The 13,756-nt window shown below is 57.4% G+C and overlaps 5 protein-coding genes across 5 annotated transcripts; 1 reads left to right on the top strand and 4 right to left on the bottom strand.

The window, feature by feature from the left end:
- Positions 1-95: 95 nt before the first annotated feature.
- E0L32_006242 (uncharacterized protein) lies at positions 96-1,339 on the bottom strand (the record flags this gene model as incomplete). Its single annotated transcript, XM_031140853.1, has 2 exons — positions 96-1,004; positions 1,082-1,339. The coding sequence occupies 2 exons, from the start codon at positions 1,337-1,339 to the stop codon at positions 96-98; spliced, it is 1,167 nt and encodes a 388-aa protein (XP_030994980.1).
- Positions 1,340-2,724: 1,385 nt separating this feature from the next.
- Positions 2,725-4,972, bottom strand: E0L32_006241 (uncharacterized protein; the record flags this gene model as incomplete). The annotated part of the gene is made up of 3 exons (XM_031140852.1): positions 2,725-4,559; positions 4,689-4,763; positions 4,870-4,972. 3 exons carry the CDS (start codon positions 4,970-4,972, stop codon positions 2,725-2,727), a joined length of 2,013 nt encoding a protein of 670 aa, XP_030994979.1.
- Positions 4,973-6,013: 1,041 nt separating this feature from the next.
- E0L32_006240 (uncharacterized protein) lies at positions 6,014-6,392 on the bottom strand (the record flags this gene model as incomplete). Its single annotated transcript, XM_031140851.1, has 2 exons — positions 6,014-6,079; positions 6,150-6,392. The coding sequence occupies 2 exons, from the start codon at positions 6,390-6,392 to the stop codon at positions 6,014-6,016; spliced, it is 309 nt and encodes a 102-aa protein (XP_030994978.1).
- A 1,318-nt stretch (positions 6,393-7,710) lies between these two features.
- E0L32_006239 (uncharacterized protein) lies at positions 7,711-8,698 on the bottom strand (the record flags this gene model as incomplete). The annotated part of the gene is made up of 2 exons (XM_031140850.1): positions 7,711-8,051; positions 8,176-8,698. The coding sequence occupies 2 exons, from the start codon at positions 8,696-8,698 to the stop codon at positions 7,711-7,713; spliced, it is 864 nt and encodes a 287-aa protein (XP_030994977.1).
- A 1,033-nt stretch (positions 8,699-9,731) lies between these two features.
- Positions 9,732-13,007, top strand: E0L32_006238 (uncharacterized protein; the record flags this gene model as incomplete). The annotated part of the gene is made up of 1 exon (XM_031140849.1): positions 9,732-13,007. The coding sequence occupies one exon, from the start codon at positions 9,732-9,734 to the stop codon at positions 13,005-13,007; it is 3,276 nt and encodes a 1,091-aa protein (XP_030994976.1).
- Between the last annotated feature and the right edge of the window lie 749 nt (positions 13,008-13,756).

Raw genomic sequence — 13,756 nt, 5'->3', positions numbered from 1 at the left:
GCATCATCATTAAGAGAAGAGAGAAAAAAAAAAGCATCGCCATCAAACAGATCGGCCGCCGCAAAGACTTCACGCAACAACATCATCATCCCCGTCTAGTAGGTCAGCCAGTCGAGGAACTCGGGCGTAAAGTAGCTGATGATGATGCCCGCCCCGGCGCGCAGGATCGACTCGGTCGACTCGAAAGCCATGGCCTTGAGGTCGTAGACGCCGGCCTTGGCGCCGGCGTGGATCATGGCGAACTCGCCGCTGACCTGGTAGGCCGCGACGGGCAGGTGCTTGCCGATGTCCTTGGCGTCGCTGATGATGTCGAGGTAGGCGTTGGCGGGCTTGACCATGATGACGTCGGCGCCCTCGTTGATGTCGCGGTGGATGGCGCGGCGGGCGAGCCCCCGCCCCCCGGGCGGCAGCTGGTAGCACTTGCGGTCGCCGAACGAGGGCGCGGAGCCGGCGGCGTCGCGGAAGGGCCCGTAGAGGCAGGTGGAGAACTTGGCCGAGTAGGACATGAGCAGGGTGCTGTGGGCGATGCCTTCCTCGATGAGCTTGAGCTTGATGGCGCGGATGCGGCCGTCGTTCATGTCCGAGGGCGCGACGCAGTGGGCGCCGGCCTTGGCGTAGGCGCGGGCGACGTCCGAGATGCGGTCGACCGACAGGCCGTTGTCGAGGGAGCCGTCGGCCTTGAGGATGCCGCAGTGGCCGTGCGACGTGTACTCGCAGAGGCAGACGTCGACGACGATGAAGAGGTGGGGGAAGCGCTGCTGGATGAGCCGGATGGCGCGGATGACGGGGCCCTGCGGGTCGTCGGCGGCGGTGCCGAGCGCGTCCTTGGTGCCCTGCCTCATGGGCACGCCGAAGAGGATGACGGAGCGCAGGCCCTTGTGCACGAGCGTCTCGAGGAAGGGCACGAGGCGGTTCATGCCGCGGCGGTACTGGTTCGGCAGGGAGGGGATGAGGACCTCCTCGTCGTCCTGGTCGGAGATGAAGAGCGGGTAGATGAGCATGGACTGCGATTGGTTTTGTCAGCTCTGGGTTGCCCCCCCTTTTTATCTTCAAAGCGACGACAGGAATCGGGTGAACGAACCTTGGTCAATTGCCTCTCGGCCTGCCACGTCCTGGCGAGCGGGTGGGCGTAGCCGCCGTGCAGCTGGCTCGAGATCTCGCCCGAGATGCTGACGCTGGTGGCAGAGGTGCTGGCGTAGGACATGGCCCGCGAGGGGTGCGACATGCGCGAGGCACGGTCGTCCATGGTGGAGGTGGTCGAGACGTCGTCGCGGGGCCGGCGGGAGGAGGCGCCGGAGTCACGGAGAGCGAGATCCTGCACCAGGCTGGAGAAAGACATGCTGGGTTTGTTCAATGCTGTTGTTGCTGGCGAGTAAAACCTTGGCTCGACTGTTTTTGAAGCTGCGATAAGTCAAAGGAGGAGTTGAGGAGGAGGAAAGCCGGGTTTGTAAGTCCCGAGGTCTGTCCTGAGGGGGGTCGTCGAAGGAAAGTGCGACGGGAGTCGCGAGAGCGGCCAATCAGAAAGTGGCGAAATCCGTAGAAATGTGGTAACTACAGGCCCGGGTGAATGCAGATCAAATGGTCTTTTGGTGCGGAGACGAACCTGCCGAGCAATAACGACGAACCCCAGATAACTCGCAAAAACAGATATGATGGTTTCGTGAGAAGGAGCAGAGAGAACAAGTGAAACAAAAGATTCCTGGGGAAATATGTTTCCTGGCGTGGGAAGGCGAAAATAAGTCCGGTCGGGCAGAGGATGAAACGAAGCCTGGGACCGGGGGGTGTTTAGAATCGGCTGATATCGGCGACACCGCTGTTCTCTTTTTTTTCTCTCTCTCTCTCTCAGGGTCTGGTAGCTCCAGCGCCACAGCGCAACGCTGCAGCTGGGGTTGAGTCAGCGCTGGGTCATTCCGCGGACTTCTCTACGCAGGCCGGATTGACCAATCATATGAATTCCGTTGTCAATGTCCCGACGCCCAAGAACGCCAATCCCAATCAATTGCTGCATGCATTAATGATGTGCTGCACCGCATCCGAACCCGGAAAATGTGGTGCAACATTCCCTCTGCCATTGGCGAGGCCGAAGCCGAAGCCGACCAATGGCATCGGATGCAATACTGCTGGCAGAGACGTCTTTTGTTAACATTGGATATCGACTTTAACTCTCTCAAAAACGTTGGACTTTATTAATCTACCAAGCAAGCTAGCTAGCTAACCCTCTCAATATCTTCGCATCCGTATCGTGACACTCTGACCCTGACTCTAATACGCGCCTCTGAACTGTCCCTTTCCGGAGACCTGAAGCCCCACCCGGCCAAATGTATCCCTGGCCTTCGGACACAACGGCCTAGAACGTTGAGCTTCCATGTTTCCCGCAGGCAGAAAATGCAAATAATGGCTCGAGATGTCCATCCGTACGCAAGATGGCGTGCGACTTACCCCGGTGAATGAGGTCACAATTAAGGCAAACCATCAGCCCTGCAAGCCGTGCAAACCAGCCAACCGCCCGGGCTGCTGGCATAGTCTGTCTGTCGAAACTCCTTAACGCCAAACGCCTTATTCAACGCCATCTGCAATCTCAGACTGAAGCAACCTGAATTGACTGATGGCCGGATTGTGTTAAAGAAAAGAAAAAGAAGAAGAAGAAGAAGAAGAAGAAGACGCGAGCGCAGATACAAATCTCTTCCCCTTCCACGGGAGCAGCAGATGTGCTGGCTGAGCAGGTCAGGGGTCTGCAGCTGCACCCTGGAGCTCGTCCTCGGCCATCATGTCCTCATAGTCGGACTCTGAAGAACATACAGCTACCTGTGATAGCGTCTTCTTGCGACGACCCGGCAGCCTCTTCGAAGCAGCAGGGCCTGTCTCGGTCAGTTCGTCTCGGACATCTTGGCCGAGCAACTTGTCCCGGTCTGTCTCCTTGCTGTCAAATACGCCCCCAAAATCGGCTCCCATGGTGCAAGAGCCTGTGCGGCCCCGGTTCTCGCCAGCTATACCGGACTCCCCGCCACTCTCAGCAGATGGACAGTGGTTGTCGGTGGTCTGCTTCGGCTCATGGGAGGGCCCAGGGATTCGTCTAGCCTCTCTCATCATCCGGTGCAATTCAAATGACAACTCGTCGAGCTCGTCTCTGGACGGAGATGGGTGCCTCTTGGTGCGCACATCATCCTCCAGCAAATGAGCGGCCAGTTGAGCGGCAGCATGCATTGGCTTGGGTTTGAGAAGAAGCCTCGAGCTATTCTGGTCCTTTTTGACTGGCGAGCCCAGCTCATATGGAGATCTCCGGGCCCTGGAAGCCGACAGCTCAGGGGTAGGGGTCAGGTAAACCTGTCTAGGTCGTCGGCTAGCAAAGCCTGGCGATTCCACTCGTCGCTGGAGCGACCTCAGCTGCCTCCTGGTAGGAGACGGATGCTTCTTTCGAAGCAGTGAGCCAGAAGGGTCCGAGTCGTTGCTCGGTGTCGGCAGTGCTGGGTACAATCCGACGTCCTCATCGGAGGAGGATGTTTCCGCATCCGAATCTTCGTCCTCCAGTTCCACCTGAGAATCCCGAGAATTACCTTCCACCATTCGATGCAAGACGGTGTTGTCAGAGGCATCTTCCTCGTCAGTCTGGATGTCACTCGTGGTTTGGGAAGCAGCAGGAGACACCAAGCCCTCGAGGTCATGAGCACTCTTGCGTTTCCGTGGAGTCGAACTGCCAACGGGCTCGCACTCGAGCAAATAATTATGCTGGCCCTCCATGATGTTTTCCGACTCGAACGGGTCAGGACTGGGAGTATGGGGTGTGTATGTGGCCAGATCAGTGGCCGAATGCGTCGAACGAGTGTCACAGCTTGTTTGCGCTGACGAGCCTGCAGCGGGTTGATGGAAGGGACCTCTGGACGAGTCCTGGAGTATGGTGGAACTTGCCTGGCTTGGCAAGGGTTTGCGTAGAATGGCGCCCTCGGTGGTCTTCCCCCCCGTGAGCTTTTTCACTTTGTATTTGTTCAAGTTGTCGCCCTCGTTCAACCGCAATGCCAATGCTGAGACTGGAGACAATTTGACAGAACGCAAAGCGCAAGGAGTCACGGGCAAGGGTGGGAGATCGTCTACCTCCTTAAGCTTGTTACCGTTCCACTTGTCATGTACCGTTTGCGAGACCTTGTGGCTCACTTTGCTGAAAAACTTGGTACTCTTGAGCCGAGACAGCATGGAAGGACCGGAGCTATTGTTCTGCTCTGCCTGATACTGCTTTTCTGGCTTGAGGCTCGCCGTGGCTGCAAGCATCGCTTCAACCTTCATGTTGATATCCGATGCAAGGGTGGCCGAGCTTGACAGAGCTCCCTTGGCATTCCCCTCGAGCTTCGCCAGCGATTCGAGGTGTGTGCCTCGCGAGCTTGCACTCCGAGTCTTGTCGACACGCATGTCATTGCAAGTCGTATGAGACCTCGGCAGGGAGGGACGTCGCAATGACTGCTTGTCTGGTTCAGGGTGCGGGAGTTCGAGGTCAGATAGTCGTCGGCCGGATGTTGAGATGCTCGGAGACACATCGTTTTCAGTGGTCGCGAGGAGGGAGGCCTGTTCTAATATGAGCTAGACATTGTCTTTGAGTCCAAACGAGGTATGTTACGTCACCTGAGATGCTCTATGGCTGGCTGGGGTTTGGTCGTCGAGGGTAGTATCAAGCAAGGCGCTCGCCATCTCGGACACACTGTCGTTGTGACTCAAGGAGGGAACTCCAGCGAACCCGCGCTGGCCTCGTTGATAGCGAGAAGGCATCTTGGCAACTGTTCATCAGGTCAGTCGGATTGGTAACATGAGGAACTCCATGCTGGATTCATTGCAGCCTAGGGCGAGCGAGAATCAGCGTGCGAGTAAAGGGAGTTGACTAACCTATCTTTGTGCCACCGAGGTCACCAGCTAATGTGAAAGGTATGGCCTCACCCATTGCCGAGCGACTATTCTTCCTTCTACTGTACGTGACAGTGGAAGACATGGCAACTGAGATGGCATGAATCGAACCAAGAGGTTGGTTTCAGACAGAAATCGCGAGGTTGCGCGGGTGGTGGTGCGAAAAGAGATCAGAAGCACTGGCTGTTAGTGCAAGTGCACAAGTCACATGGAGCAGGGAACCAAAGGAAGCGAATCGCGAAGTTGGACATGACAACTATGTTGCTTGTATTGAGAGTCGAGTTTCTGAGACGAAGCGGATGGTAAGGTGAGAGGTGGGTGAAGAGTGAGTGGAAGGTGGGTGATTCTTCAGGCGAGTGACTGCGCAAAGGGGTGCTGGCCGTCGTGGTGGCCTGGGCTGCCGTTGATTAGACGAAGTTTTAGCGCACGCATCGCCAGGTCGACAAGGCGAAGGTAGTCGGGTTGGAAAAGTTTTTAAGGCTCCCTGCGTATTGCTCTGGCACTGGGCTGCAGTTTCTGCGTGGTAAGAAAGGAGGCAGCAGTGGGTGATTTGATGGTGCTGGGAAGACGAGAAGAACCTCAAATAACCTCTCCTGGCACTCTTAGAGAGGGACGACCTTCAAGTTCGTACTTGGACTGACCGCAGGCAGCGCAACTGCCTTGGTCTAAGTCCTCTTTGGAAAGAGCGAGCCAGTGAGCCACCAGAGGAGAGGTTGTCCATCAACGATTAACACCGACAGAGGCAGAGTCGAAACCAAGGGATCTCAGTGGCAATTCTCTCCCTGAATCAATAGGGCAAGGTCAACCTTGGAAGGTGTACGATAGATACACTGCGACGGCACTGTCCATAGACGACATCGCCGTCCCGAAGAGGTCGTCACGAACAATCCGTGAATCACTGGCACAAAAGTTACTAACAGAATCTTGTCCAAGTCCTGGCGTATATGCAGCCAGCGTCTATTATGCTTTATAGCTGGCTAAGGGTATATCGTCCGTCAATACATGCTTGCTGGAATCGTACAAAATCATCAAGTCCCGAGCCGGGGACTGTATAACCATCCATCCACCCCCAGTCTAATGAAGCAAAACGTCATGCCAGTCTCGATCCCGTCTCCAGCGCACCGCTCTACCAGTAGCGGCGTCTGTGCGAGCCGCGACCGTCGGTGCCATGCATGCGGCGGGTGCCAGCAGCCTATTCGAGTGTCCCGTTAGCCTTGATGCTTCATCGAATCACAAGAGGATAGAGAGAGCTGTGGGCTCACCTTCTGGCCGGGCCTGCGGGTCAAGCTGCCCTTGAGTCTCAGGAAGGCACCGCTGATCTTGTCGCCCATGGTGGCATGGCGCTTGTGGTGAACCACGGGCGCGGCGTGGGTGGTGTGGTGGTGGTGATGCCGGCCAGTGGTGGTAGTGTGGTGGGTGCGCGCGGGACGAGTGCGGTGGAAGAGACCTCCGCGACGGGGGCGGGCGGTCGTGGTGGTAGTGACACGGGTACGGCGGCCAAACATTGTGATGGTTTGTGGTCTTGGATGTGATATAGTAAGATGTTGTTGTGGTTGATTGCTTGAGCGTAGTGGTAGGATATAAGTCTTTCCGAGTTGGGACTTCTTGATGTGTTTCAAGTTCTCTTGATGCTTAAGAAGGCTTTGATATAGAATAAGAAGGAATAAGATCTAGGGTCTATGGAGTGGAATGCTGCGTGGTTTATATCTACGATTTGAGGCCTAGGAGTTCGCAGAGCATGTTCACGTCAGTTGGTCTGAGGATCGAGATTCCAGAGTCTGTCCAGCGGCCAAGAAGGGTGTGATGCCATACCATGACATCAAAGTCCCCAACGAAGCGCAGATGATCTTCCCGATATTCGTCAGACCTCTCCTCAAGCCCGTAGGGCTGTTCGTACTTCTGGACACACCCGACAGTCTCGAGTGCGTGTAACAGTTCGTTTCTTGTTGGAAAATCAGGGTCCTGACATTTTTCGGGGACCGGGGTGCGTGGCTGGAGACGTCATTGGCGTGGTCTGGGGGGGTTGGCGATTGGCCCAGGGGCGAACAAGGTGTGCTTGGCCCATGTGTCTGGTCTCCGTAGGTGGCTCTAGTTGGCTCGGGTGAGCGAATTAGCGGGCTTTGTGACGGCCGTGGCTAAAATCAGGGTCCTGTGGCTTGAGAGGGGAGAGATGATGTAATGTGGAGGTGCCAACTCTCGAGAAGGGAGGGCACACGCCCACTTTCCTACTCCTGGGTGACGTTGGATGGCGAGAATAGTTGCTCGATTGGTTGGACATGTGGGAGCGATATGGGAAATCCCATGGAAATGGTCTTCCGAGCGGATGTGGTTGGACGTCAGGCTGCAGGGGCTGCTTACCAGTTGTCCTTCTCGACAGCCAACTTTGGTAGAGACCAAGACAACCGTCATTCTGCTACCATGTTCTAGATGAGGAGTTTTGTGAAACAAATGACAATGGTTACGAAAATCGTATGCTGTACGTAGCGTACCGATTAGCCAGGGATTTGGCCTTGCATCGCGATCGAGATGTCCTCATCGGGGCTTCGACTGTCCCTACGAGCCAATACTTGAATTCACACCTGGTGTTTGACAAATTTCCCATGCATATCGCCTTCACGTCTGTCATCGTCGATCTAAGGCATGATGCTGGCCATACATCATATCGGCTGCAAGTTGAGGGTATCTGCCAGGACAACACAACCGACTAAACTCTCTGTCAGGGGTTGATTGCCGGTGATCCCGTTCAAACCGTGTATTAGTCTTATCTACTCGAGCTACTCTACAAGTCGTCAGTATGTACGATCGAAGAACTTGATATGCAGATCATGCGCTCGGAGCCACAGTCAAGTTGTGCTTGATGATCTCGACATCTTCCGCCGACAGGCCCAGGATGTCCGTGATGAACTTTTCGAACCCGCCGTACTCGCGGTTGACGGCCTCGACATAAGCGTCCCAGCAAACCTTCCTCAGGCTGGTCATGTTCTTGAAGCCAGGCGCATCGATGCTGGTGACGCCAGCGCCGTGTAGCGCAAACGCAAGCAGCTGCTCCCGGGCGGGCTCCATGCCGAGGCGGGACAGCAGGTAGTCAAAGGCCACTGTGTCGGCGTCGACGCCGGCGAGCGTCATGAGCAGACCCGCTACTACCCCCGTGCGGTCGCGGCCAGCTATTGCAGAGATTCCTTATTAGTGACCATCACCCAGACAAGTGTGGGACGTGTGTGCCACACTTGGCGAAGAGGGAGAAGAAAAGGAAAAAATCCGGAGTTTCACACAACAACAAAAACTTACCCGTGCAATGGAACAAGAACGGCTCGGCAGGCCTGTCCCGCACGTGCTCGAGCACGGCCTTGATGGCCGGCCTGTAGCACCTGAGCACGTCGAGGTACATCCACACGTAGCCCCCCTCGCCCTGGCCCTCGACGAACTCGTCGAGCCGGACCACGGCGTCGAGCTCGCTCGTGGGCGCCCACACGCCCTCGGCGCCCTCGACGGCCGGGTCCGGCTTGTCGGCGTGCTCCTTCTGCGAGCGGATGTCGAACACGCGCCTGATGCCGAGCCCCGTACTGCCCAGCGCCGCCGAGGCGCGGCCGTCAGTGAGCCCGCCGGAGCGGAAGGCGAAGCCCTGGCGCATCGGGGTCGGCTGGCCCGCCGACGTGGGCACGAGGCCCAGGTCGCGCGTGTTGAAGGTGCCCGGGACGGCGACGAAGGGGCTGCTGGTGATGACGGGGCCGAGCTGGTCGAGCGGGATGGCGGTGGTGATGTCCGTCTCGGCGAGGGCGCGGAGATCCGCGGCGGCGAGTGTGGGTGCCATGGTTTCGAGCTGAGCTGCGATGTAGACTCGGACGCTTGTGTAGAGTCGATGGGGAAACAAGGTGTGTGGGCGCAAGACTCTTCACTTTACTTCGCAGCATATAGGGAGGTACCTAGGTTGATCCAGGCTTGAAAGGGTTCATGTCACGATCCACTGGCTCTCATTCGCTGGTGTATTGTCCGAGGCAGACGCAACAGCAACAACAACACAACACCCCTGACAGCTCTCTAGATCGCCGGCGGGCGCGGAAACCGAATGTGTCGAGATCCTCCGGGCTGCCCCGCCCCCACGTAAGCTGAGCGAACACTGGTTTACCTAGTTGACACAATCAATGGTTGAAACAGGCCTCGGTCTTCATGAATGCTGAAATCAGCACTCCTTTCAGGAGGACATTTCTGTTGTGCCCCTCCAGACACGACAGAGTATTCGATGTTGAGCCAGCCTGTCTCATAGAAACAGATATAAGATTGGCCCAGCGCTTCAGGAAATTGGGGCGTCAGTCGAATCCCTCGGCTCGGATCCTTCACGCAAAAGATTGATGACACAAAACACCCATGCAACATCCTCACGTGCCACATGGATGAGAATCGAGATGGATACAGCCAGGAATTGAAGGTTTGCATCCATGATTGCACTGACCAGGACGGGCGCTATGATAGGGGGGTTTAGGGAGATTGGCTGGGGGTCCACCCTCTAAATTTAGACGGATTGGTCTCTCCAGACATTGTGAAACCAAACGACGCGCATCACGGCCGCCCCAGGGGCATTCCCACACCATCTGCTGGGATTGTTCCACCACCAATTTCGTACGTGCCAGGCAGGGCTTCGAGAAGCCAACTGGCGTCTTTATTGCACTCGTTCGTTTCTTCAGCCCTTGCTCGTGACCCCATACTTCGTACATACGTGCTTTGGTGATCGCAACTTAAAGCTCCTCCTTCGAGCTCCAGTCCGTTATCGTGTCTCAACAGCATCATCAATTCGGCACCCCACCCCGCTTCACTCCCCCCCGAAGCTTACGACTTCTCCTTGCCGCATGGTACCAGGGGAAGATGCGCACCGACACGGCGCCGCTGTCGACGACATGGAATCCAGCGCCGTGGCAGGGGTGAATGGGGGAGCAGATGCGACGGAACAATCACAAAAGCCCGCCCTTCCGGCCGATCCGCCACAGCCAGAACCACTCTTTTCTCCGACCACGAGCGACGATGACCTGTTGACAAAGACATTTCGCTTCCTCTCGACGGCCACGCCGGAGACCCTGGGCGCCATAGGGGTCGGGCTGGCCGCCTCGACGTACCTGGTCCTCGGAAAGCTCGGCCTCGTCCTGGTCGGCGCATTCGGCGGCGTCGCCCTGTTCATATCGTGGGAAGCGCGCAACCCGGAGTTGTCGCGTGCTATCAAGGGCGAGAGAGGCGTGGACGTCCTGGCGCGGGTGCTGGCGAGCAAGAGCGAGAACAAGGACGGGAGCGCCAGCAGGGAGAACCGAGAGGACGAGTACCAGTGGGGTGCCCAGAGCTTCGACGACTTCCGCCCGGAGACGCGCGATGCGCTCAACAACCTCGTCGACGCAATAATAAGAGACTACGTGAAATGGTGGTACGGGCCCATCGTGCCCAGAGACGACTCCTTCCCGGCGTCGTGCAGAAAGGTCTTGACGTCCTATCTGCTATCCGTCTCGAACCACCTGAGCCGGAAGCGGCCGGCCGACGCCTTCTTGGACTTCCTCACCAATTCCTCCTCCATCGTCATTGTCCTGTTCGCCGAGCTTTCTGCCGCCTTCGCGGAACTGCCTACCGACTCCAAGATGACTGCTGCGGACGCGATATATAACTACCTCTCCGCCAATCCCGACTCGAGCTTGGCGAATTTGCTGAGCCAGAAGCAGCAGGCCAGCAAGTTCAAGATGGTCGCCGAGGATCTGCTAGCCTTCTTGGACAGGTCAAGTTACGACTGTGATCCTGCCCGGATATTCCTCAGGGAGATCCTGGCAAGCGTCATCTTGGAGAAGACGCTCGAGACCTGCTCCAAGCCCGAGTGGATCAATGGGTGGATTGTGTACCTCCTCGAGGCCGGAGAGCCCGACCTCAGCCAGGCTATCGACGTAGGCATGCAGACAGGTCCGGAAGCAAACAACAATGCGTTCATTGATATCGATGGCAACGTAGGGAACATCGGGCTGTCGAAAGGAAACCGCAACTCCTTTGATATGGAGAAGGCCAGGAAGAGAGAATCCATGGGCCACAAGAAACAGCTTAGTAAGGCTGAAGAGGAGATGGAGGAAGCCATGGAAGAGATGGAGAGGCTAAACAAGATGATTGCCGAAGACGAGGCCCGCAGAGCCCGGGCAAAGAGTGCGAGCGAACCTTCCAAGGAGACGAAGAGCGCCGCAGACGCATCGGAGCGACTGGCGGGGGCTATGAAGCGTAATGCCAACGAGCTGGAGATTCAGCCAAACCTACCTGACAGCAAAAATGATGCTACTGGCCTTGGTGTGCAGTCGCCTCCTGCGTCTGCCAAGGTCTCGCCCAAGGACCCGAGCAGCTCCGGCGACGAGCAGTCGGGCAAGGGCGAGCCGATCTACACACCTATCACACCGCGGTCATCAATGGCCGAATCGCCCAGCCAGACTACCTCCCCGAACCGCGACTCGGGCCACTTCACCAACTTCGATCAGCTGGTCCCTCCGGCACAGGACGACGCTGACCTGAGCGATTCGGAACAGCGCAAGCCCGTGCTGACCCTGCACAAGGCATCCGTGACTATTCACGACGAGGCTCTCGTCGACACAGGGCGGATTAGGAGCAAGCCCTCGTGGGACTTTTTGATACAGATCGAACCAGCCACCACCCAGTTCCCCGGCTGGATGAATGTCAGGAGGTACTCGGACTTTGAGCGGCTCCACGAGGTCATGCGGAGGATCGCGACCATCTCTGGAGCAAAGGCGTTTACGGAACAGCACGCCGAGCTTCCAAGTTGGAGAATACACACCCGTGCTTCGCTTCGCGGCGAGTTGGAGAGGTATTTGCGCGATGCACTTTGGTACCAACCCCTGGCGGAGAGCGAGGGTATGAAGCGCTTCTTGGAGAAGAACTCGGGCCATGCTCCCAGTGCATCCAAGTCCGGCTTTCAGCTCCAGGCCTTCGAGAACATGGGCAAGAACGTCCTAGGTGTCTTGTCAAACGCTCCCAAGGGCATGAACGAGGGAGGCAAGGCTCTCGTGGGCGGCGTCACGGGCGTTCTCGGGAACATGGGACTCGGCCAGCGGAAGAACACCGCCTCGTCATTACAAGACGTCACTGCCTACACAAACAGGCTGTCCGTGTCTACGCCGCCGCGAGTGGACAGCAGCATCTCGATGAACGGTTCGAACCGAAAGACGCGAGACAGCCTCGACAGCCAGAGGTCGTCCGTGGTCTCGACGCAACCCGCGCGGATGGCGCCCATGGAGCGCCGGCCCAGCTACAACTCGCAGAGCGAGGCCGAGGGAGAGCCGCTCTCGGCCGCCAGGTCGGACCGCTGGGAGCTCATGTCGCCCAGCACGGGCGGCAGCAGGCAGCACAGCCGCGCATCGAGCCTCGCGCCCGCGCGGTCCCCCTCCGTCGCCAGCTTCAGCAACATGAAGCTACCGCCCCCGCCCGACGCGATCCCGGACGACTACGACGCCCTGAGCAACAGCAACAACCACGAGGAAGACGGTGGAGGCAGGAACCCGAAGCGCAACTCGACCATGGCCATGCGGTCGCGGTCGCAGTCCCTCACCAACGCGCGCCGGCGGTCGATGCCGGCCCCGACGTCCGGCTACAAGCAGTTCCCCAAACTCAGCGAGCAGGAGACGCGCGTCGCCGTGGAGCTGCTGTTCGCCGTCATCAACGAGCTGTACACGCTCTCCTCGGCCTGGAACATCCGGCGCACGCTCCTCACGGCCGCCAAGTCGTTCCTCCTGCGGCCCGGCAACCCCTCGCTCGCGTCGATCCAGACCCTCATCCAGACCTCCGTGCTCGAGGCCAACACGTCGGACGAAGGGGTCGCGCGGCACCTGGCCAAGCTGCGCGAGAACACGCTGCCGACGGAGGAGGAGCTCGCGGCCTGGCCGGCCGAGATGTCGGCCGAGGACAAGGAGAGGCTGCGCGCGCGGGCGCGCGCGCTGCTGATCAAGAGCGGGGTGCCCGCGGCGCTGATGGGCGTCATGGGCCAGGCGGCGACGAGCGAGGCCATGGGCCGCATCTTTGACTGCCTCCAGGTCGAGGAGGTGGCGCGGGGCCTCATCTTTGGGGTCCTCTTGCAGGCCGTGCGGGTGGTGACGCACTGAGATGTGTTTTTACTTGTTGGGGGTGGTGCAGTTGGCATGAATCACAGGGTTCAAGAGAGGCATCAGACAACTTTTGTTTTTTTGTGTATAGAGTATTTGTAATGTTGGGGGAGGTGTTGTTGTTGCTGTTGCTGGTGCTGCCTTGTCTACGTTGGCTGTGATGAGATCACGGCTGGGATGGTGCTTGCTGTATTACTAGATCATGAGAAGCGGCGTTGTCAACATGAGCATATGAGTTACTGTATAGAAGTACGATTATATATGGTTAGCAGGCTATCTTCATATTTACAGTTTTGCTATGTTTTCGTGGTGTTGTGTTGGAGACCATCGAGGCTGCGTTTGGGTCAACATCCCGATATGATGGAAGCTGCACGATCAAGCCAAGCCAGCGCTATTCACGACTCTCACCTCCCATTTTGCGATCACTGACACTTCAACCGAGATACAAACTAAGAGCTGTGCCCGATGATACAGCTCGGCTGTATTGGCAAGCCACTCCCGGGAATAATAGAATAATGGTAGACCAGTCAAATCAGCACCGTTTCGCGGCCAAGGCTCAATTTATTTAAGTGTCCAAACTTGAAACAGGCACTTGACTCCACACATCGTACCATCTCCCCGGTCACTATAGAAGAGTGGCCGATTCGGTATCGATCACATTTTTGCTTTTTGCGATCTTATACTCAACTAGAGCCTTAGCCTTGCGAAAAGAAGGTGTGGTTCATGCAGGCGGGCCGGACCTCTCTCCG

The sequence above is a fragment of the Thyridium curvatum genome (assembly GCF_004353045.1).
Source record: "Thyridium curvatum strain D216 chromosome Unknown NODE_35_length_383278_cov_80.659980, whole genome shotgun sequence".
NCBI lineage: Eukaryota > Fungi > Ascomycota > Sordariomycetes > Thyridiales > Thyridiaceae > Thyridium > Thyridium curvatum.
Note: the sequence above shows the minus strand (reverse complement) of the source record. Positions and strands in the feature narration are given on the sequence as shown.